General features: G+C 44.3%; 2 protein-coding genes across 2 annotated transcripts; one reads left to right on the top strand and one right to left on the bottom strand.

Annotated features, from left to right (window-relative positions):
- Positions 1-866: 866 nt before the first annotated feature.
- Positions 867-4,328, top strand: MRPS16 (mitochondrial ribosomal protein S16). Its single transcript, XM_087702483.1, has 4 exons — positions 867-984; positions 2,423-2,510; positions 2,950-3,210; positions 3,914-4,328. Exons 2-4 carry the CDS (start codon positions 2,498-2,500, stop codon positions 4,057-4,059), a joined length of 420 nt encoding a protein of 139 aa, XP_087558609.1. The 5' UTR covers positions 867-984; positions 2,423-2,497; the 3' UTR covers positions 4,060-4,328.
- Positions 4,329-4,595: 267 nt separating this feature from the next.
- Positions 4,596-24,083, bottom strand: LOC148042602 (uncharacterized). Its single transcript, XM_087702049.1, has 13 exons — positions 23,948-24,083; positions 22,790-22,874; positions 21,980-22,053; positions 20,421-20,480; positions 18,890-18,997; positions 18,433-18,489; positions 16,972-17,102; positions 15,087-15,141; positions 13,019-13,111; positions 7,717-7,851; positions 6,694-6,795; positions 5,936-6,103; positions 4,596-5,336 (listed from the first exon to the last, which is right to left on the bottom strand). Exons 1-13 carry the CDS (start codon positions 24,038-24,040, stop codon positions 5,196-5,198), a joined length of 1,302 nt encoding a protein of 433 aa, XP_087558175.1. The 5' UTR covers positions 24,041-24,083; the 3' UTR covers positions 4,596-5,195.
- Between the last annotated feature and the right edge of the window lie 698 nt (positions 24,084-24,781).

Here is a 24,781-nt window from a genome sequence, read left to right on the forward strand (position 1 = left end):
CAAAAATGTAGGACTGGTAGACAGGCTGAACTCTTCTTCCTTTCTGGCGCCTTGAGCAGAGGGTAATCCTTGCCAGGCTGGGGCTTATGGGGATTGTAGTCCATAGTCTACAACAGGTTGGAGGAAGCCAGCTTACCTGCCTGAAAATAAACACACGGAGTAATGCTTAATATGCTCATATGCTCAATAAACCACCATGACAGGCGAAATTAACCCACTGTGTGATTCACATTGGTGTAACAACAGACTAACTAGGTTTATAAGTAACCTGGTTAAGGCCAAAGAAGTGTGATTTTTTTTGGGACAGGAGGGGGGTATTATTGTTGTTATAAACTCAAATTGTTGGGTCCAGTGACCGGTCTCCCCCCAAACCAATTTTGGGGCCAAAAAGAAACTTCAATTTAACCCTCAGCTATAAATGAGGGAAACTATAACACCCACTTCTATTGCAAAGTAATCCAAAACCTCCATCTCGCTTCTTTCCCCTTGGTTCCTCAATGAGGACTAGCTACATGTTGCAGCATAGTTTATAAGCACGTGACCAAATCCCCCCCCACCCCAGGAGGCTCGGGAAAGAGGACGCAGAACAAAGGGGCGTGGCCAGGCGACGGAGGCGGGGCCAGAGAGGAAGTTTTTTGAGGGGGTGCTCTCTTACGTTCACTCGCCTCGGACCCCTCGCCGTTTTAGGCCCGGGGGTCGCTCAACGGCTCTCGGGCCTCCTTTTTCAGGTAGGCCAGCCTCGGTTGCTTAGCAACGCGGGGGTGAAAACATGACGCGCGGCGCGATGACGTTGCCGCCTGCGACATGGGTGGTTGCGCATGCGTGTTGGGCAGTAGAAAGGGCACCTCCGAAGGGGCGAGCAGATTCCGGACTCCGCGCATGCGCCCTGAGGGTTGGACTGGATCGGCGTGGATCTGGCTGGGAAGATCTTAAGGATCGCTTTTTCCGGGTGCGGGATCGCGGCTGGGAATCTCATCCTTGCAGGTAAGGCAGAATATCACCGGGTGCAGCATATCCATCTCTCTTTCCCACTTGGTCCATCATAATAATAATAATAGTTGCATGAACTGCACCGGTTGAATTGCAGGCTGTCTGTTGCAAGAAGCTGTCGCTGCACAGGATGGGGGGGAGCGGGCGATGCATCTCCTCCCGTCGGATCAGCTCCTTGCAAAAACCCAGCAAAAACCCCTTTCCGCCTTTGCAATGCTGCAGAAATTCAACAGGTGCAGCTCGTTGCTTTGCAACCTGGCTGCAAGGAGGAAGCTCCCCCCTTTGAGCCTCCTCTGACCCTTAAATACTCCCCTGCCTCCCCCCCTTCCTCTACTAAACCAGTTTGTTTGGATCATGGCTTGTCAAGCCACCTTTGCAGGTTGCATTACCACACCCCCAAACTAGGTTTAGGATCTGCACAAACTGGGATTGCACCTGCTGGTTTATATGCTGCAGGGCAGCCAAAGGTTTATGTTTGTATACCAGGCAGTCCTCGACTTATAACCACAACGGAGACTGAAATGTATGCTGCTAAGCGAGATGGTTGTTAAGCGAGTTTTGCGCAGTTGTTAAGTGAATCGTTGCAGTCACAAAGTTGGTTAATGGGATCCGGCTTCCAAATGGACTTTGCTTGTTAGGAGGTCACCAAAGGGGATCACGACCGTCATAAATACGAGTCCGTTGCCAAGGATCTGAATTTTGATCACATGACCCCGGGGATACGACAATGGTCGTAAGTGTGAAAAAGGGTCGTAAGTCCCTTTTTCCAGTTCACACTTCGGTCTCTAAACATACTGTTGTAAGTCAAGGACTTACTAAGACACTGAGCTTGTCGATCAGAAAGGTCGGCCGTTCGAATCCCCAGCGACACATAACGGAGTGAGCCCCCGTGACTTGTCCCAGCATCTGCCGACCTAGCAGTTCGAAATCACGTAAAAAATGCAAGTAGAAAAATAGGAACCACCTTTGGTGGGAAGGGAACAGCGTTCCATGCGCCTTCGGCATTGAGTGATGCCGGCCACATGACCACGGAGACGTCTTCGGACAGCGCTGGCTCTTCGGCTTTGAAACTGAGATAAGCAGAGCCCCCTAGAGTCGGGAACGACTAGCACATATGTGCAAGGGGAACCTTTGCCTTTACTTTCTTTAAAACCGAATTAATTATAGGATTCATTCAGTTTTTCAACCGGCTCACCTTTAAGCTTGGGTGGACTTCAACTCCCAGAATTCCCCAGCCAGCATGGAGAAATGCAGGGAGGATGACTGGCTGGGGAATTCTGGGAGTTGAAGTCCACCCAAGCTTAAAAGTTGAACTACACTGGGTTGTACGAATCGCATCTCAGCTTCCCTGGAGTCCGTTTTTATTTCTGATTTTAAATAAATACCATTTTACAACTATAAAATATCTCGTTCTCTTTCTGCTCCTTCCCAGCAGCCATCCGGACTCCGTTTCCCATTTTTGAATTTGGGATATTTTCCTCGTTTTTCTCTGCTGGAAGACGACACTATGGTTCAACTAGGTAAGTGGCATTACCAAAGGCTACATTTGCTTACAACAACCTTGTCAGGTAGGCCAATATATCTACTGCAGGGTTTCCCAACCTTGGCAACTTGAAGATGTCTGGACTTCAACTCCCAGAATTCCCCAGCCAGCATTCGCTGGCTGGGGAATTCTGGGAGTTGAAGTCCGGACATCTTCAAGTTGCCAAGGTTGGGAAACCCTGATCTACTGAAACTAGTTTCAGTTTCAGTTCTAAAGCACAGCACACAGAGCTGCAGGGCTAAACCACGCCCAGGCTCCGATCTGTTTCAGCTCCCATTGGCTGATCTGTTGCTATGCCTATTCATTGGCTGACCTTCTTACCATGTCTTTGCCAGTTCATGAATATTTTGACACTCCCTGTATAAAGGAAGTATTGCTGACTGATAGGATGTCTGCCCCCAATTTCCTCTCCCCAGGGCGCCCCCTGCTGAGGAAGTACCGCAACGTCCGCGTGGTCATCCGGATGGCCCTCGGCGGTTGCACGAATCGGCCGTACTACCGGATCGTAGCCGCCCACAACCGGCGTGCCCGGGACGGCAAATACCTCGAGCAGATCGGCTGCTACGACCCGCTACCCAACTGCTACGGCGAGAAGATTGTGGGGCTCAACTTCGACCGCTTCAAATACTGGTTTGCGTACGGAGCGACCTTGACCAAGCCCCTCGCAAAACTGCTGGGTAAAGGACTCCCTTTCGGTTTCGGTGACCGTCGTAAATGCGAAACCTTTGTCAAAACATCTGAATTTTGGTCACACGGTCGTCGGGAGGCTGCAACGGTCGTAACTCTGAAAAAACAATGAGTCACATTGTAACTGAGTGGTCGCTAAACGAACTGTATTAGCTCCGCTTTTTGAAAATCGAATTTGTAAAATGTTTTATAGACATTTGTGTCGTGAAGAATACGGGGCAGTTAACTTAACGACTGTTTGACTGACAGCCCTCTGTCACAACGGCACTAAAAATGGGATCACTAATCCTCGCAGATACATCCATTGCAGTATCTCGGGATCACTTGATCCCCCGTTACGACTCTTCCAAGCCGCTACCGACAAGCGAAATCAGATTTTATTTATTTTATTCATTTAAGAAAATGCATATGTTCGTTTAACTTTCTCCATGGCTCCGGGTGGCTTATAGAGATGGGGGCGTCGACAGAGAATGTCACAAGTCGGGGGCGTCTCGCTTAATGACTGCAGGGAAAAAATGTTTATAAAGCCGGGCAGTCGTGCAGTGCCTCCCTTAACGGCAAACATTCCGGTCGAGATTGCTGTTATAACTCAAGGACTCCCCCTACGCTCAATGTTTTTCCTATTTGCAAAATAATGCTTAACACGTGGAATGATGCTTTTTTAAAATTTTTATTTTAAATTTTTTTTTTTAGGTCTTTCTGGCTTTCTTCCCCTGCATCCGATGACCGTCACAAATGCGGAGCGGTTAAGGAAGAATAAAGCCCAGGAAGCGGAGAAGGAAGCTGAAAACGGAGGAGGAGAAAAGGAAGATTCGGAGGAAAAGCAGCAGCAAAATTGATGCGTGGAGTGAGAACATCGCACATGTTGTCGGACGCTGAATGGATAACTTTTGATTATTATTTTTTTTACCACACAACGTTGTGACTTTCATTGACGAAATCTCGCCCTGGAGTCTCGCTTGTTCGAAAGGAAGTGGGCTCTCCCATCTTTAAAAGAGGTGCACGCCCCTCGTAGCGCACACCAAACAACGGGCCCGCTTCGCACAACCCAGAACTTGTGTCTTCCTAATCGGCTTTTTGCGGAATTAAATCCCAAATTTAAAACAAACCCCACAAACGTTTGGATTTGATGCTGCGCAGACAGCATTGAGGTTGCCGATGAGCTGCGGCCATGTTTAATAGAATCTATCTATATATAAATGGCTTTGTACGTGTGTATGTTCCAGCATAACTCTGGAACGTCTCGAGCAATTTTGATCAAACTTGGTACAATGAGGACCCAGATTGTTGGGGGCAATATGCTGACTCTTTGTAAACCGCTTAGAGAGGCCTGAAAGGCCTATGAAGCGGTATATAAGTCTACTGCTATTACACAGATGACTTACTCTCTGGAAATAAATACTGTGGGGATAAGATACCCCTAACACCCCTTGGGGTGTGTGTTCTGTTACCATACAGCCTGTTGTGCCTTAAAATCTTTCTTAAAATCTTAAAATGGCTTTTACTGTACTGCCCTATAGCCTGTTGTGCCTTAAAATGGCTTCTACTGTACAGTTGCCATGGTAACAGCTTCCCAGAACTCCACCAGGGTGCTCCCTCTGGTGGAAAGGGGGGGAAATCCAACATTAGAAATTACGTTTGGTCCGGACATTTCCCCCGCTATAAATAAATACCAGGTTTTTAACGCCAGGTTATCCGCTAGTTCTAAATAGATATGGATTTTCTGCAGAGTTTTTAATAAGGCGCACAAGTAGCTGCAAGCAGAAAGATACTCTCTTTTCCCCCCAGAAAAAGCGTATTTTCCGCAGAAACGGGGGAATGCTATTTTTCTGAAACGGGGGACATTTTGAGACGGCAGCTGCCGCTGTCTCACTGGGTGGTGTGGACGATAGGTGCGGTGGTAGCCGAGAAAGTCACGGCAGAAAGTTTGGGGAAAGGTGCTTAACCCTAACCCTTCCTGGCAGGGGTTTTGTAGTCATTCGCTGCGCGAGTTTTCCCATCCTGGTTCCAAAACCACCACTCGGTTTTCTCGCCGAGCTTTTTCCGCTGCAAACACCAAGAGGTGAGAACGGAGTGTCTCTTCGGCACTGGTCGGAATTCGAGACGGGTCATTTTCCTGTTGGAAAAAAGGGAGAAACGTGTGACAGGGATTATGGAGCTAGTCCTCAACATATAACCATTCATTTAGTGGCCAAAGTTACGATAGCAGTCCAAAAAGTGTCTGATGAGCATTTTTCACACTTATGACCGCTGCAGTATCCCCGTGATCAAAATTCAGGACACTAGGCAACCAAACTCGTATTTATGACGGTCGCAATGCCCCGGTGACCCCCCTTTAGCGACCTTCTGGCGAGCAAAGGTCATCGACCGAGGAGGAAACCAGATTTACTTAACCACCACCGTGGAACTAACAACTCCAGCGATTCGTTTAAACAACGCTGGCGAGAATGGTCGCCAAAGGGGGCAAAACTCACCAAAGTGTCTCACTTAACAACAGAAACGCTGGGTTGTAAGTCGAGGGCTACCCGTGCTGGTTAGGGGTAGGCCGCCCGGCCCTGAGTTGGGCGGCAGACAAATGCAACAAAAATAAATGATGGGATTTGTTGTCACGCTGGGGAAACTTAATTCGTCGTAGTAGAGCCTGCATGGACCACTGCAGTCTATCTGAGGGGTTTTTTTTTTTAATAAAAAGGGGAGGGAAAGAACAAACTTCACCGATACGGCCGAGACGAAGTTGTGGATCAAATAAAAATCCGCGCCGCAGTGGCTGCTTAAACAAGTAGGGATGTCAGGCTTCCTACGCAGAGAAAACGAGGTCCTTTTCTTCCGAAGGAAGTCGAAAATTTCCACTTTTTCTCCCTCCCATTTGCAGGAAAGCTCGCCCTGGGATGAGGAAGAGAGAAAATAGTTATATTTTTGTAATTGGAGACGGCATTGAGGAAGAAAGGGAAAATAAATGACTGGGGAAACTCCAGGAAAAAAAAAATGAAAAGAAACTGGGGGGGGGGGGGGAAATAATATTCCTGGCACAACAGCCCTGTAGGGTAGACCAGAGGTAATAAATAGCAATTATCTGCCTTGCATTGCCTTCCTACTTCCCCACTGCAATGATTAACCACTGAGTATGATGGTTTACAACAATCTCTCTTTTAATTTTTTGTGACCTTAGGTGTGGACTTCAACTCCCAGAATTCCCCAGCCAGCCAGCCAAGCTGGCTGGGGAATTCTGGGAGTTGAAGTCCACAAGTCTTTAAAGTCACAAAGATTAAGAGATAATGTTGTCTGATCGTAACTGAACAAGCCACTTTGCACGTCAATCCCATTTACGGCTTAAGAGAGCAGGCAATCGTGGTTTATACTCATTCCAGCAGCCTTAAATAAACCAAGGTTTGGTGCAATCTAAGATTCGGGACCAGTATTTCCACTTCTCAACCCGTTTCGTTTTCCCAGAAAAAACACGTTTCGTCCCTGACCTTCGTTCCATAAATGGTTGTCGTCCGCATTCCGAGTTTTTCCGTAAAAGCGACCATTGTGAACGCCGCCGTCGTCCCGCCTTCGAATTCCATATTGACCACCTGGAAAACCAGACACAGAGGCCATTCTCGTTTTATGACCACAATCATTGTTTAATGACCCCATAATCCCTTGCGAGGTGGACTCTGGGCAACCGAATGGAGGTAGCAGAGTGTTTACTGGCCGGATGCCGTCCCATCGCCAGTGCGGAGTTTTTCCCAGCAGATATATTCTTATGGTGCCCAGAGAGAGAAATATCTGCCTCTATCTAGGATTGAACTCACAGCCTCCTGATTGTGAAGCGGGAGCTCCACCTCTTAAGTTACCACACCACTCTGACCTGCGACCACAACGGAGCCCAAAATTTCTGTCGCTAAGTGAGACATTGGCTAAGGGAGTTTTGTCTTGCTTTACAACCTCCGTTGCCATGGTTGTTAAGCGAATCGCCGCAGTTAGTTATTAGCAACCCGGTTGTTAATTTAATCTCGGCTTTCCCGTCGGCTCGTCGGAAGGTCGCAAAAATCTGACCACGTGATCCCCGGGACATTGCAACCGTCGTAAATATGAGTCAGTTGCCAAGCGTCTGAATTTTGAAACGCATGAGGTGAAAATGCAAAAGTGAAAATCACTTTTCAGTGCCGTCGTAACTTTCAGCGGTCACTAAACGCGCTATTGTAATTTAAGGACTACCTATGTTAGCGGCTCGAACCATGGATGGGAAAAGAAGCAGAAAAGACACTGCCAACCTTCTCTCCCCCCTTTAAACCAACTTTGGGAGGTGTTCGATCCTTCTCGTAAGAAAGAACGAGGCAGAAAAACGGAAGCCTCTTTTGCCCCCAAAGAGCGGTCTGTTGTGAGACTCGAATCCAAGTCCCTGTCTCCAAGCCTCTCCGCGACTTAAAAAACATTCAGATTTGGGGAGGCGAGGCGCGAAGCGAAGTGAAGGAGCAGCGGAAGAAGCTGGGCTGCTGACCAGCGCGTACCTGGTGGCTGACCACGTCATTGTCACAATCGTAAACGCATCTCCCGTACGGGCCGAGCCGCAAGGCTGTGGTCAAGGTTTCTATGTCGGGCGCGCCGTTGCTGCAGACCACGGAGACTGGCCAGCTGAAATAACCCTGTGGGGATAATCGGCACGGATGTAAGGTTTGGGGAGATTTGGGGGGGTCTACCAAATCTACCGCACCAAAGGTAAAACAATTAGCTTGCTGCATACAGTGTGTGTATGTGTGCACAGAGAGATGAGAGAAGGAGGGAGAGAGAGATGGATGGTAGAAAGGTAGGTAGATAGATAATAGATAGATGATTGATAGATAAAGATAGAGATGGTGATAGATAGATAGATAGATAGACAGACAGATAGATAAACACATAGATAGATGATAGATAGATAGACAGACAGACAAGATAATGATTGATAGAGATAGATGATAGACACAGACAGACAGACAGATACAGACAGAGAGACATAGATAGATAGGATAGACATATATATATATGAAGATAAGAGATGATAGATAAGATGATAGATGATTGATATAGATGATAAATAGATAGATGATAGATATATAGATGATAGAGATAAAGATAGATAGATAGATATAGATGATTGATAGATATAGATGATAAATAGAGATAGATGATAAAGATATATAGATATAAATAGATGATAGATAAGATAGATGATAGATATAGATATACAGCTATAGATAGATAGAAGATAGGTAGGTAGGTAGGTAGGTAGGTAGGTAGGTAGATAGATAGATAGATAGATAGATAGATAGATAGATAGATAGATAGATAGATAGATAGATAGATAGATAGAGATGATAGAGAGATAGACAGATGATACAGATATATAGATATAGATGATAGATAGATAGATAGATAGATAGATAGATAGATAAGATAGATGATATATAGATAGATAAAAGATAGAGATAGATAAAGACAGATATAGATGATAAATAGAAAGATGGACAGATGATAAAGATATATAGATATAAATAGATGATAGATAAGATAGATATAGATCCTGGTCAGTGTCTCTTCTGCACTTCTACCATCAGGCAGAAGACATTTAGTAGTTTAGTAGTTTTATTAGAATTTGTACGCCGCCCTTTTCCCTGAGGGGACTCAGGGCGGCTCACATAAAACTGGGAAGGGGGGAACACAAACATCAAGATAGAAGACATATAATAAAATGGTAGGCAACATACATTCATCATTCGGGAGGGGTAACTATCCTTATCCCCAGGCCTGACGGGCGAGCCAGTTCTTCAAGGCTATGCGGAAGGCTTGGACGGTGGAGAGGGTACGAATCTCCACGGGGAGCTCGTTCCAAAGGGCCGGGGCTACTGCTGAGAAGGCCCTCCTCCTTGTAGTTGCCAGCCGACACTGGCTGGCCGATGGGATACGGAGGAGGCCTAATCTATGGGATCTTATCGGTCGTAGGGAGGTCATTGGCAGAAGGCGGTCTCTCAAGTATCCAGATCCACTGCCATGTAGGGCTTTATGGGTGATTAATAGCACCTTGAAGCGCATCCGGAGATCGACAGGCAGCCAGCGCAGCTCGCGGAGGATGGGTGTTATGCGGGTGAATCGAGGTGCACCCGCGATCACTCGCGCGGCTGCGTTCTGCACTAGCTGAAGCCGCCGGATGCTCTTCAAGGGCAGCCCCATGTAGAGCACATTGCAGTATTCCAGCCTAGAGATCACAAGGGCCCGAGTGACTGTTGTGAGAGCCTCCCGATTCAGGTAGGGTCGCAACTGGCGCACCAGGCGAACCTGGGCGAATGCCCCCCTGGTCACAGCCGTTAGGTGGTGGTCAAATGACAGCTGTGGATCCAGGAGGACTCCCAAGTTGCGAACCCTCTCTGAGGGGTGCAAAATTTGACCCCCCAGCCTGAGTGTTGGAATATTACTCAAATCTTTGGGAGGAAAACACAACAGCCACTCGGTCTTTTCTGGGTTGAGCACAAGCTTGTTAACCCTCATCCAGTCCATAACGGCCTCAAGACCCCGGCTCATCACATCTGCCGCTTCATTGAGTTGGCATGGGGCGGACAGATACAATTGAGTATCGTCCGCATATTGATGGTATCTAATCCCGTGCCTGCGGATGATCTCTCCCAGCGGTTTCATGTAGATGTTGAATAGCAGGGGGGATAAGACCGAGCCCTGAGGCACCCCATAATTTAGGGGCCTAGGGGACGATCTCTGCCCCCCCACTAACACCGACTGCGACCTGTCCGAGAGGTAGGAGGAGAACCACCGTAGCACGGTGCCTCCCACTCCCACCCCCCGCAGTCGTCGCAGAAGGATACCATGGTCGATGGTATCGAAAGCCGCTGAGAGGTCAAGGAGGACCAGGATGGAGGAATGTCCTTCATCTCTGGCTCTCCAGAGATCATCCATCAATGCGACCAAAGCGGTTTCTGTGCTGTAACCGGGTCTGAAGCCTGACTGGAAGGGGTCTAGGTAGTTTGCTTCCTCCAAGGACCGTTGGAGCTGGAAGGCCACCACCTTCTCAACAACCTTCCCCAAGAAGGGAAGGTTGGAGACAGGACGATAGCTATTAAGAACAGCTGGATCCAAAGATGGTTTCTTCAGGAGGGGTCTCACCACCGCCGCTTTCAGTGCGGCGGGGAAGTTCCCCTCCCGAAGGGAGGCGGTCACGACCGCCTGGATCCAGCCTCGTGTCACCTCACTGCAGTTCGTAACCAGCCATGAGGGACACGGATCCAGAACACAGGTGGAGGTACTTACAGCTCTCATGGCCTTGTCCACATCCCCGGGGGTAACGTCCTGAAACTCAACCCAGAGCTGTTCTACTTGGTCCCCCTGTGCCTCGGCTGGAACTGCGGGGGTGGAGTCCAAGTCCGACCGAAACCGAGCAATTTTGTCCGCTAAGAATTGGGCATACTCTTCAGCCTTGCCCTGCAAGGGTTCCCCCGCCTCCCTTTTGTTCAATAGGGAGCGGGTTATCCTAAACAGGGCGGCTGGACGGGACTCAGCGGATGCAACCAGGGTGGCTATGTGCGCTCTTTTTGCTGCCCTAAGTGCTCTGGTGTATTCCCTGGTGCAGGTGGTTACCATTGCTCGGTTCGATTCGGACTTATCGGACCTCCAACGGTGCTCTAGGCATCTCCTCCGGCGCTTCATCTCCCGGAGTTCCTCGGTAAACCAAGGGGGTCTCCGGGATCCGCTGCCTCGGAGGAGCCGCAGTGGCGCAATCCGGTCGAGGGCCTCCGACGCTGCCGAGTGCCACGCAGCAGCCAGAGTCTCCACCGGACTGTGGGCGAGAGTGTCAGGAATAACCCCAAGCTCTGTCTGGAACCTTGACGGCTCCATAAGGCGCCTGGGGCGGAACCACCTGGTCGGTTCCTCCTCCCTACAGTGGGGGTTTGGCCTCCGGAAGTCGAGCCTCAGTAGGCAATGGTCTGACCACGACAGGGGTATGATGTCACTCCCCCTCAGACCAAGATCACACATCCACTGCTCCGAGAGAAATACAAGGTCAAGCATGTGTCCCGCTGAATGGGTTGGGCCTCGGATTACTTGGGTCAAGCCCATGGCTGTCATGGAGGCCATGAACTCCTGCGCCCCATCAGAGTTTTCACCGAGCGACGGCAAATTAAAGTCCCCCAGGACCATCAACCTAGGGAACTCAATTGCCAGCTCGGCTACCGACTCGAGGAGCGAGGGGAGGGCTGCTGCAACGCTGTTGGGAGGCAGGTACGTTAGCAGCAGACCCACTTGACCCTTGAGGTCCAACTTTAACAGCAAAGACTCACACCCGACAATCTCCGGAGCAGGGACCCTACGAGGAACTAACGACTCCCGGATAACGGCGGCCACACCTCCACCCCTTCCCTGGGCTCTCGGCTGATGCAGCACCTGAAATCCTTCTGGGCACAGCTCTACAAGGGGGACTCCTCCCTCTGGGCCCAGCCAGGTCTCAGTAATACATGCCAGGTCTGCCCTCTCGTCTAAAATTAAGTCCCGGACGAGAGGAGCTTTATGAACAACAGACCTGGCATTTAGCGACAACAGCCTGAGACCAGGGTCCTGACTACTTCCGCCATCTGGTCTTGGAGTGGGACTCCCAGGGCCGGAAGGAGGGATCTCTGCAATGTAGCGAACCCTCCTTCCCCGGTAATGGCCTGCCCTAAAGTCCCCGCCGTATCTGCCCCTCCCTGTTACGACCGCAATACCCCGACCCTCTCCCGTGTCTCTGGTCCCCTCAGCCACCCCCATAGCCCCCGCAACTCCCGGCAGGTCCTCCGAATCATACATACTCAAACACTCCCCCAAACAGTCCCCACGTGAACGTTAAAAAACACAAAATTTACAACAATATGGTCATAAAAGTGGGACATTCATTCATCTCATGCGTACCTCATATATAACCCATGCAAAGGGAGAAGAAAAAGATGAAAGAAAAGAAAGAAATTATAAATTGCGCAAAGTTAATTAATAAAGTCTAGTGGGAGTCCAATAGAAAGCTGTAAATGGTCCAGAAAAGTATATGTCCAAAAAGAAATACTAACAATGTCCACTGGAGGGCGTCTAAGTTCTTAACACACTGCCTCCCTGATGTAATAGTGCTGGGTGATGGTAAAGGTTTCAGATAAAGACATCAAAGTATAACCAGCCGAACAAACAGATTTAAAAATAGTTTCTATCCTTGGGCTTTTAAATGCAACCACAATCACTCCATGCACACGCTAGTTTTTTTTTCTTTTTCTTTTTGGTTATAATTTTGCACCAGTGAGGTTAAAACCAATTTCATTGTATTCAAGTAGATTATACTAAGAGAGAGAGAGAGAGAGAGAGGGAGGGAGGGAGAGGGTGGGACGGAGAGAGAGAGAGAGGGAGAGGGAGAGAGAGAGAGGGAGGGAGGGAGAGAGAGAGAGAGAGAGAGAGAGGGAAGGAGGGAGAGAGGGAGAGAATGAAAATAAACCTCTCAAGGCTTGGGTTTATACGTCGCTCTAAGCCATCCTTCTAACTACAGTTTGTCCAGGAAGCCAATTCCACGCAGAAGGCCATCAATCGTAGTTTCTTAATACCTTACATCACAACTTTACACAATATTGGTAACAGAATTTACCACCTTATTCTCGTCTCCCAGCCGACGAAACCAGGTGGGGAATTTGAGGTGCAAATCCAGCCACGGAAATGTGACATGAGAGGCTGGGTCAATTTGGGGGTTTTCTAGAAGAGTTTCTTGTTTATGCAAATAAAGGAACTGAAAAATCAAACTGGGTTTATGATCGAATTCACCTTTTCCGCAGGTTCCAGGTAGATTTTGCGAGCAGAATAGGGGCAGTTTGGTTCCACTGAGCAGTCCAGACAACGAGGGCTTGCTCCTTCAGGCTGGAACGAAATCAAAATAAAAGACAAAAAAATAACTAAATATGGCGTTTGTTTTCAACTTACGACTGTTCATTTAGTGACCATTGGAAGTTACAACGCTGGAGAAAGCAACTTCTGCCCATTTTTCACAGTTACGACCACCGCACTCTCCCCGTGCTCACGAGATCGAAAGCCAGGCCCTCGGCAATGGACTCACACGACAGTGTCCCAATCTCACCCCCTTTTTTTGCGCCCGTTTTGACAAGCAAAATCCACCAAGTTTTACTAACTTAGCAACTTTTGTGGATTCCCTTAACGACGGTGGCAAGAAAACGGGGCCCAACTCACCTAACAAACGTCTCTCACTTAACAGAAATTTCGGGCTCGGTTGCGGTCGCAAAACGAGGACTGTGGGTGTTCTTGTGTGTGTGTATGCGCACATGCAAATTAGTGCAACGTTTCCATTAATGTCTAACCCCACAATCTTGTTTCAGTTTCAGTTTAATAAAATTTGTATGCCGCCCACTCCCATTGGGACTCTGGGCGGCTCACAAGCAAGATAAAAAGCAATTTTAAATATATATATACAAATTTAAAAAGATGCAATTATTAAAATTAATTTTAAAATTAATTAATTTTCCCAAAAATAAAACAGGGTCTTATTTTCTTTTGACTCCCCGAAATAAGCGCTTGGCATCATTTTCGGGGAGGTCTTATTATTTTTGAGGTGCAGGAGGCAGTGAGCGGGGTCACCTCGTGGCTGCTGCGGTGTTGCAGTATTTTCCGGGAGGGCTTGTTTAGCGCATGCGCTCAAAAGCCCGATGGGGCTCATTATCCAGGAAGGTCTTATTTTGGGGAAAACAGGATAGGTAGTTAGGTAGATAGGATAGAAGAGAGAGAGAGAGAGATGACAGATAGAAAGACAGAGATAGATAGAGATGGATAGAAAGAGATAAGAGATCAATATAGATTGATAGATCATCGATATAAATAGATAGATAGAAAGAATTAGAAAGAGACAGAGATTGATAGATGATAGATGGATGATATAGAATGATGATATAGATGATATAGATAGAGACAGAGAGAGAGATAGAGATATAGATGATAGATAGATAGATAGATAGATAGATAGATAGATAGATAGATAGATAGATGATATAGATAGATGATATAGAGACAGAGAGAGAGGTAGAGATATAGATGATAGATAGAAAGATAGATAGATAGATAGATAGATAGATAGATATAGATAGATGATATAGATAGATGATATAGATAGAAAGAGACAGAGAGAGAGGTAGAGATAGATAGATGATAGATAGATAGCACAAAAGATCGATAGATAGATATAGATAGAAACAGATAAGAGATAGATGGGACAAAAGATAGATAGAAAGATGGATAGATATAGATAGAAAGATAGAGATAGAGATAGAGATAGAGATAGATAGATATAGAGACGGAATTAGAGATATGATAGATAGAAAAGATATATATACACACACACAGACAGACAGATAGAGATAGATAGATAAATAGATAAATAGATAGAAAGAGATAAGATAGATAGATGGAACAAAAGATAAAAAGATAGATAGATATAAAGAGAGATACAAAGAGACAGAGTTAGAGAGAGAGAGATGATCGATAGAACAAAAGATAGATAGATAAAACGATAGAGATAGATAGATAGATAGATAGATAGATAGATAGATAGATAGATAGATAGATAGATAGATAGATATACCATGTTTCCCCTCAAAATAAGACAGGGTCTTATTTTCTTTTGACCCCCAAAATAAGGACTTGGACTTATTTTCAGGGAGGGCTTATTTTGGGGGAAAACGGGGGTATGTTTTCATGAATTGAAATAAATTCTATTTAAACCTTAAAAAATTTAATTTTGATTCAATTAAAAGGGTGATGTAATCCCTTCCCTCAACGCTCGTGCGAACCCCGTCAAACAAGACACAACAGCAACAGTTTGACAAACCTTGTGTTCTTTTGTGAAATGCGACAGCCGGCCAAAAGAGGAAACTTGCAAACACCTGAAAGGATAGGAGAGGGGAGTGGGGGGGAAGAGAGAGAGGAATATTTGAAGGTTTAACCACAGAGGCTGTGTCCGTCTCTACTCCTCGACTTAAGACCACCACTGAGCCCAAAATTTCTGTTGTTAAGCGAGACACTTTTAATTCTGCCTGGCTTTTGTCCCCTTCACTGCCATGGTGGTTAAGTGAATCGCTGCGCTTGTTAAGTTAATCACACGGTGGTCGTTAAGTGAATCTGGCTTAAACGTGAACCAATCGGAAGGTCGCAAAAGAGGATGACATGAGCCGGGGGCACTGCGGCCGTCATAAACACGAGTCCCTCATTGCCAAGCGTCTGAATTTGGATAGTGGGACCGAAGGGAAGGATGCACGAGTCCCGTTTTTTTCAGTGCCGTCGTAACTTTGAACGGTTACTAAATGAACTGTTGTAAGTCAAGGACCACCTTTATGACGGACCGATCTTCGAATATGTCGGATTTTATATTTTTTTCAAAAACATACACAAGTGGGGCTATTTCGATGAAGGGCTGAAAACAATAATATTAATTTAAAAAAAAAAGTTTGCAGATTTCTGCATGGGAATATTGTCGTAATAAAGATCATGCCAGAATATGGGTCTCGGAGTACTTTAAAAAAAGAGAGAGAAGTCTGGAATGGATTTGGTACATAGCAATAGCAGTTAGACTTATATACCGCTTCATAGGGCTTTCAGCCCTCTCTAAGCGGTTTATAGAGTCAGCATCTTGCCCCCAACAATCTGGGTCCTCATTTTACCCACGTCGGAAGGATGGAAGGCTGAGTCAACCTTGAGCCGGTGAGATTTGAACAGCCGAACTGCAGAACTGCAGTCAGCTGAAGTAGCCTGCAGTGCTGCATTTAACCACTGTGCCACCTCGGCCCAATATATACATGTATATATTGGAAGCAGCGGTGGGTTTCAAAGTTTTTTAGAACCTCTTCTGTAGGTGTGGCCTGCTTTGTGGGAGTGGCTTGCCAGCCATGTGACAGGGTGGGCATGGCCAACTTGTAAAATGTGGTGAAACTCACTTAACAACGCTCTTGCTTAGCAACCAAAATGTTGGCTCAGGAACTCTGGCATTGAACTGTGCAAGTCTTAAAGCTGTCAAGTTACAAGACCCTTGCGCCTCTAACCCTTTAGAATAAAACCCCAGGGGTGTTCAAACTTGATAGCTTTAAGACTTGCGGACTTCAACTCCCAGAATTCTCCTCCAGTCATGTTGGCTCAGGAACTCTGGCATTGAAGCACGCAAGTCTTAAAGCTGTCAAGTTACAAGACCCTCGCACCCCTAACCCTTTAGATAAAAAACCACAGGGGTGTTCAAACTTGACAGCTTTAAGACTTGTGGACTTCAACTCCCAGAATCCCTCGCTCTTCATCTTGACGGTGTGTGGACGGGCAGGGGGAAGGGAGCTGGAACCGGTTCTAACCGGCACTGCAGATTTGTGGAACCTCTTTCTATAGAAGAGCTTAGAACTGGCAGGAACCCACCCCTGATTGGAAGGACACTAAGCGGCATACATTAAAATGACCATTTCCATGCATACAGTTCTCAAAGGATCACCACCTCCAATATACACGGCATAAACACAACAAATAAATAAAACGTGTACATGGCGAGAAAAAACAAAAAGCACATCGCTCTTTTCATTCTGCAAAGCTCAAGGAAGGCAGAGCTGATTGCTAAATGCTAAATGCCACCCAACTTCCAAGAAAAATGACCAAGAGGATTATTTTGACCAAGAGGAAAACTTCTATAAGGGGTGGGGGGGAAAGAGAGAGAGGAAGCGATGGTTTAAAAACACTCCTACCTTTTACTCCCCATCCAATAATGGATCAGGTCGATATCGTGGCAGGATTTAGCCAATAAAGAGAAAGAACTTTCGGATTCGTTTCTCCAATTGCCCCGGACGAAGGAATGCGCAAAATGCCAGAAACCTATCTAGAGTGGAAGGAAAAGGCAATTGATAAGCTAGAAAGGCTGAAAATGAAAGACGTTACATTTTAGAGATTTAGAGCTACTTTGGCTTCGGTGCAGATTTAGAGCTACCAAGCTATGAATCTTGGTTTCTTAGTTCTTTCCCTCTTAACGGTAGAAAGCTAAGCTGGTTTATCTGCCAGGGCTTCATATCAGAGACGTGAAGACTTGTAAGTTCAAATCCCCATAAAATACTCAACATGCAATAATGTTAACAAGAAAATGTCCTAAAACATTCCAATCATTATCTTGTTTACTCACTGTTTGTCTTTTATTATTGCACCCCCTTCCCGTGATTGTAAGCCGCCCTGAGTCCCCTCAGGGAGAAGGGCGGCCTATAAATCTTAATAAATGTCAAATGTCAAAAAATGCCAACAACTGTCCTGCTTTGCAACAGAAATTTTGGGCTCCATCGTGGGTCGTAAGCCGAAGATTAACCTGTATATAAGATCTAAGATATGGGGAAACTAAGATATATCTCACACGTTCCCAACAAAAAACCACTTATGCAATGCTGCCAGTGGTTAGGAGTGATTAATCTGATTTAAGGAAAGAAAAATCTCAAAACTGGAGAGAAAAAAAAGGTGTATTAAAATAATATTAAATAATATTAAAATTCAAAATAATATTAAATTGGAATAACAATGATTTTATGTATACTTGATAGATTATTGGTGATATAATGTATAACCCTAAGAACATATTACAATGATATCTTGTTGCTGATAATCTTAATGAGGGAATAATTAAAAATTGGTATCTATATATGTAGCGACTATTTAGAATATTTTGTTGAAAAATGAAGGAATAAGATTTCTGTTTGAAATCTTCAAACAGAAGATTCAAATCTGTTGAATGCATAATTGAAAATAGTGATATACAAATATAAATGATTGGTAATTTTTTTTCCTTTCACATTGGGATTATATAAAGGTATACTGTTATCAAATAGACAATCAAGAATGTAAGGGAATTATGATTTATTGGAAAAAAAAAATAATACTAATTGTAATGGAACATATACTGCACAATGAAAGTGAGGTATTTAGTTATACTAGATGAAAAATCTGTGATGGTAAATATTACTCGAGAATATGGATGCAAAAACACTTGTAACCAAACGACATGCTGTATGTGATGTTTTTTTTCTGTCTTTTTTTTAATTGTTGAGTGTGTGTGTTGTCTGTTTAATAAAAATAAAAATGTATATTAAAAACAAGTATTAAATTGGAAATGGACAGGAGCAAAGGACACGCTTTCTTATATCAAGTACATTTTCTAAAAGAATTCTTACAGGTTCCAGATGTTGAATATGGCAGACGTCACCAATCAAGCCAGCATCGAGCAATTCCTAAAAAGAGAGAAAAGTTTGGTTTCCATTTTTTTCCCTCCTTCCTTTTTTTATGTGGGTTCACGAAAGCTGTTCAGTTATTCCCTTCGGCTCCTGTTAAAAAAATATATATGTCAATTTTGAGAAGGGCCATTTCAGCCTGTTTTCTCCCCCCTCCTCCGTCCTATTTGTATATCTTTTAAATTAAATCATGCGTTAAAACATCATTACTCGAGGCCTTTGGGATGAAAGTTTGATGGGGGGAAAAAAAAACCCAGATTCAAATGCTGGTCCCTCTTAAATCTTCGTGTTAAACATCGCCAGCTGTTGGAAAGAGAGAGAGCCATCATGCTGTCGAGGCAAAAGAGGTCATCTAGCCCAACCCCACTGCCCAAATTTGGGTTTCTTAAGAATGCATCACCTTGATCTTCAGGATGATTGGATGGTAACGGAGGACGTGACACACGGCAAGGATCACGTGGTTACTTTTGCACGCCTGGACAACCGCTTTACAATCTTCTTCCGTCACCTAATTCATAAGCAAGGCATTTTTCAATAGAATGGAATAGAATGGATTAGGATTAGAATAGGATTAGGATAGATTAGGAATAGAATAGGATTAGGATAGATTAGGATATAGAATAGGATATGAATAGGATTAGGATAGATTAGGAATAGATTAGGATTAGGATAGATTAGGATATAGAATAGGATAGGAATAGGATTAGAATAGATGAGGATTAGGAATAGAAGAGTATTGGGATGGATTAGGATATAGAATAGAATAGGATTAGGATTAGAATAGATTTGGATTAGAATAGATTAAGATTAGGAATAGAAAAGGATTAAGATGGATTAGGATAGAGAATAGAATAGATTAGATAGGTTAGGAATAGAAGAGGATTGGGATGGATTAGGATATAGAATAGGATAGGAATAGGATTAGAATAGATTAGGAATAGGAATAGAAGATAATTGGGATGGATTAGAATATGGAATAGGATTAGGAATAGAATAGATTTGGATTAGAATATATTAATATTAGGAATAGAAAAGGATTAAGATGGATTAGGATATAGAATAGAATAGGATTAAGATAGATTGGGAATAGAAGAGGATTGGGATGGATTAGGATATAGAATATAGAATATGATAGGAATAGCATTAGAATATATTAGGATTAGAAATACAAAAGGATTAAAATGGATTCAGATTAGAATAGAATAGGATTAGGATGGATTGGAATAGAAGAGGATTGGGATGGATTAGGATATAGAATAGGATAGGATTATGATTAGGAATAGATTAGGATTAGAATATATTATGATTAGGAATAGAAAAGGATTAAGATGGATTAGGATATAGAATAGATTAGGATTAGGATAGGATAAGGATTAGGAATAGAATAGAAATAAAATCACAACCAATCAATCTGCTTCAGATCTAAAAAGATTTTGATTGGAAGACATCTTTAAAATTATCTCCATTAATTTAAGGTCAGATTTCTATTTTTTCTCCTTTCTTCCCTTCCCTATAGAATTTCCCCCTAAACATTTGTTTTGTTTTGACAAATGCACCACTTCGTTGTTGCATGCAGGAAACGCACAAAACGTTGACAAAACTTGAGTTTTGCCACAGCGATTTGCAGGAAAAAAAACCCCCCAAAGATTCCTCCTCTAAGGTTAGGGTTTTAGAGATAGATACTGCTAGAAATATACCTTGCATCAATATTAATAATCCCCAATTATCTTAATAATTTAATATTATTAATATTAATAAGCCCAAATATTTGTAATCATGTTAGTCGTTAATAACACTTTGCCAGAACTTACCGTCATGGGTTTTTCCAACAATATGTGCTATCCCTTAATAATTTAATATTGCAATGATATTAATAAGACCAAATATGTTTATTAATGTTAAGTCATTAATAACACTTTGTCGGAACTTACCGCCATGGGTTTTTCCAACAAGATGTGATATCCCTTTTGGGCAAAGGCTACTGCAGGTGCCTGATTGGAAGGAATAGTAATAATAATAATAATAATAATAATAATAATAATAATAATAATAATAATAATAATAACAACAACAACAACAACAACAACGTCCTAGGCCCCTGGGTGGGGCCCGACTAGTAACCAATGCCAAATCCGGCGAAACAACTGGCCGCTGTGATACAATTGTATAATAATAATAATAATAATATCATCATCATCATCATCATCATCATCATCATCTTATATTTTAAGAAGGTCCTTGATTGATACCTAGGATTCTGGCAGCAACCCCTATCAACCATTAGCACCAGTCACTGGTATTTGCGATGCATTTTTGAATGTTCAGTTGGCTGAGTTTCATGTTTAATGAATAAAGTATATAATAATAATAATACCATGCCCAAGAATTTTATAAAACACATCAAGAAATTGCAGGTTGCTGCAATAACCCCAGCGGAACTGCAAAAAAACTGCACTACTTGGAATATCATATATTTTAAGAAGGTCCTTGGTTGATATCTAGGACGCTGGTAGCCACCAGAGTATCAACCATTAGCACCAGTCACTGGTATTTGTGATGCATTTTTCAATGTTCAGTTGGCTGAGTTTCATGTTCAATGAATAAAATAATAAGTGATACATGAATGCGATCATCAAAGAAAAAACAGCAGGTATTATTGGAACAAACAACGCAAAATGCAAAACAATACAACACAAACACAAAGTTGAATGATTTCCTAAAAGTTTGCACGTGTCTTCCAAAGGCATTTTCTCTAAAGGCAAAAGTGTTTATTTTCAGTTTTTGGCAGTTAGGATGCTCTTGGGGAGTCAAAACGCTTGCGAACTGCAATGCAATTCCAGTGGAAAATTAATTTGTGTGTTTACAATTCTTACTGTTGCAGCCGATTGAGGCTTTCGCCACAATGCTCCAGAAAAACAGGACGTGAGACCACGAAGGTGCAAGAGAAACAGGTTTATTGACGCATCGAGTTCGGCGTGTTCACAGACCAAAATCTGAACTGCCTGGGCTCCGCCGTGTTCCACACTGTGCATTCTCAAGGCGTTTCCATACACGAGACAAACATTTAACATTTCGAAAAGGAGAATTTCGTTTTGGAATGTTACAAAGAGAGAAGCACATAGGAAAAATGCAAAAAGTTCCTATCATGCCTTAAACTATCGGCAGTTTCACTTCTGTTCTATCCTACACCCACGCCTTGCTTCCTGTGCCCCTCCTTCACAGCGTCTTGCCACACACTGTTCCAGTAAATGGAACTTAATAAAAATCCATATTAAGGCCATATCGATATTCAAAAGCTAGTTAAAGCCTGGGGGCTCATATACCCCGGTGATATGATCCTATTTTGGCCGTTTTCTCTCTCTTGGGGAGTCAAACGCTTTGCGAACTGCAATGCAATTCCAGTGGAAAATTAATTTCGTGTGTTTACAATTCTTACGACAACAGTTAAAAAAACCGGTAAGAGGAGCGGGTGGAGAATTTGGGGACTGACCTTATGGAGTCTGTCTGGAGTTGCTATAATCACGCCGTCGGCAAACTTTTCCCGTTCCGCAGCGCCAGTCCAATCTTTAAAAGAAGAAAGGAGCCGCTAAAAATATTGCAGGAATTGAGGGAATTCCAATGACCAGAAAATCAGAGCTGGAGACCTGGAGGTCATCCAAACCAACCCCGTGCTCAGTGCAAATTTCTGTCGTTTATTCCTAAACATTCAGTCAAGATCCGCTTTCTTGTAACTTCAATGCATTAAAGGCAGTCCTCAATTTACAACCATTCTTTTAGTGGCTGTTCAAAGTAACCACTTAAGGACTTATGACACTTTTTCACACTTACGACCGCTGCAGTATCCCTGTGATCACAATTCAGACGCTTGGCAAATGGATTTGTATTTACGACGGTCGCAGGCAGGGTCACACCATCCCCTTTGGCGACCTTCCGACGAGCAAAAGGTCCACGGAGGAATCCAGATTCACTTAACGACCGTGTCACTAAGGCAACAATTGCAGCGGTTCGCTTAATAACCGCAGCGAGAAAGGTCATAAAGCGGGTCAAATTTCACTGAGGGGGCGTTCTCACTTAGGCCACAGAAAATCTGGCCTCAGCTGCAAATCTGGGTTTTCAAAACAATTTTAGTTTTCTAAAAAAATAATTTAAACCACTTTGTTTTGTTTTTTAAATATTTTTAAGCCTTCGAAAATTTTTTTAAAAGGATAATTTAAAAGCGTAATTTTAAAAAGCATGATTTATTTATTTATTTATTGCACTGGGAGGAAAAAGGAAGAATAAAAGGTAGCCGACCCCTCACCGTCAAAGACATTTTCCGCCGGGATTTTATGTGCCTCTTGCAGTTTTTGACGGACGAAGACCCGAGGATCAGCCACGCCAACCACCTGAGGAAAAAGAGGCCCATTTTAGTAACGCTGTCGGAGTAGGAAAACCTGTCTGAATGAGATACAACTCACTTAACAACAGAAATTCTGGCCTGTGGTCGTAAATCGAGGACTACCTGAAATGACGAGTCTCCCCCCCCAAAAAAAATTACACGCAAAACCCACAACTGTGTCAGACATGGCTGCTAGTCCTCGACTTACAACGTTCATTTAGTGACCGCCCAAAGTTACCACAGCACTGAAAAAAAGGGAATAAGGATCGTTTTTCACACTTGCGACCTCCCCGTGGTGGTCACGTGTACAAAATTCGGAGGCTTGGCAACTGACTCATATTTACGACCGTTTTAGTGTCGCGACCTTCTGATCAGCAAAGTCAACGGGGGAAACGGATTCCTTTAACAACCGTGTTACTAATTTCATGACGACGGTGATTCACTTAACAACAGAGGTCAAGGAAGGTCGTAAAGGGGGGGCAAAGCTCACTTAACAAATGTCTCCCTTAGCGGCAGAAATTCGGGGCTCAATTGTTCAGTCGACCCTCACCTGTGATTTTTTTATAAAGAAGGAGAAATATTTTCATGAAAAGAAAAAAAAATAAGAAGCTGGAAACTTGTTATGTCCCAAATGCAGTTTTTATTTTGTCGCATTTGGGAGAATAATATTAAAATACGCAATCCTGCTTTTAAACTAAATTTATCTATATAAAATGGTTGTGGTGTGTGTTTGTATGTGTGTGTGTGTTCCAGAATAACTCTGGACCGCCTGGGCCGCTGAAATGAAAAGGACTGAATTATATCTATCGTGTCAAGTCACAGTACTTTTGACAGGGATCGTGTGCATTCTGGATTCAAGTTCTGTTAAGATACAGCCTGTTGTGCCTTAAAATGGCTTCTACTGTACAGCACAATGGAGCTGCCACGGTAACAGCTTCGCAGTATTCCACAGGGGAGGCTCCCTCTAATACAGGATTGGGATAAATACAGACCCAGACAACCCCAGGTTATCAGCTAGTACAAAAGAAAAAGAAAAGGAGGGGTTTGACTAATTATATTAATCACAAACCAGAATTTTACCTTCATGAGTTCCGGGTAACATAAAGCATAATTAGAATAATTCTTGCCCCGGTTTCCTGCGCCGATAACCAGGACGGTGATTTGGCGAGACATTCAGACAGGAGCTTCCGACAAACCTAATCAATCAAAGGATGAGTTACGAAAAGTTTCTGAACAATTATCCACTGTGGGATTAAGACATCAGGGTAGAAACCAGGAGATTCTGAGTTCAAGTCCTGCCTTTAGCCAGGAAAGTCACCTGGAAGACTTTGGGACAATCACCAGGAGTTCTAGTCCTGCCTTAGGCATGAAAACCAGCTGGGTGACTTTCGACCAATCTCTGGGGGATGGTGAGTTCTAGACCCACCTTAACGTGAAAGCCGGCTAGGAGATTTTGGGCCAATCACCAGGAGACAGGAAGTTCTAGTCCCACCTTAGGTGTGAAAGCCAGCTGGGAGACTTTGGGCCAATGACCAGGAGACGGGGAGTTCTAGTCCTGCCTTAGGCACAAAAACCAGCTGGGAGGCTTTGGGCCAATCACCAGGAGACCGGGAGTTCTAGTCCCACCTTAGGTGTGAAAGCCAGCTGGGAGACTTTGGGCCAATCACCAGGAGACCGGGAGTTCTAGTCCCGCCTTGGGCACGAAAGCCAGCTGGGAGACTTTGGGCCAATCACCAGGAAACTGGGAGTTCTAGTCCCGCCTTAGGCATGAAAGCCAGCTGGGAGGCTTTGGGCCAATCACCAGGAAACCAGGAGTTCTAGTCCCGCCTTGGGCACGAAAGCCAGCTGGGAGACTTTGGGCCAATCACCAGGAAACTGGGAGTTCTAGTCCCGCCTTAGGCATGAAAGCCAGCT

This window comes from Thamnophis sirtalis, unplaced genomic scaffold (genome assembly GCF_051295495.1).
Source record: "Thamnophis sirtalis isolate CommonGarterSnake01/CBP01778 unplaced genomic scaffold, rThaSir2_p1.2 scaffold_15, whole genome shotgun sequence".
Classification (NCBI taxonomy): domain Eukaryota; kingdom Metazoa; phylum Chordata; class Lepidosauria; order Squamata; family Natricidae; genus Thamnophis; species Thamnophis sirtalis.

What these genes read in the sequence shown, in the direction of transcription:
- LOC148042602 (XM_087702049.1), bottom strand. Translation starts at nt 24,040, where the DNA reads ATGTCTCGCCAAATCACCGTCCTGGTTATCGGCGCAGGAAACCGGGGC. An exon ending in GGCGGAAAATGTCTTTGACG is followed by an intron (nt 22,054 to 22,789) that starts GTGAGGGGTCGG and finishes CTTCTTTTAAAG; the next exon opens with ATTGGACTGGCGCTGCGGAA. An exon ending in TGTTGGAAAAACCCATGGCG is followed by an intron (nt 18,998 to 20,420) that starts GTAAGTTCCGAC and finishes CTTATGAATTAG; the next exon opens with GTGACGGAAGAAGATTGTAA.
- MRPS16 (XM_087702483.1), top strand. An exon ending in GCCCCTCGCAAAACTGCTGG is followed by an intron (nt 3,211 to 3,913) that starts GTAAAGGACTCC and finishes TTTTTTTTTTAG; the next exon opens with GTCTTTCTGGCTTTCTTCCC.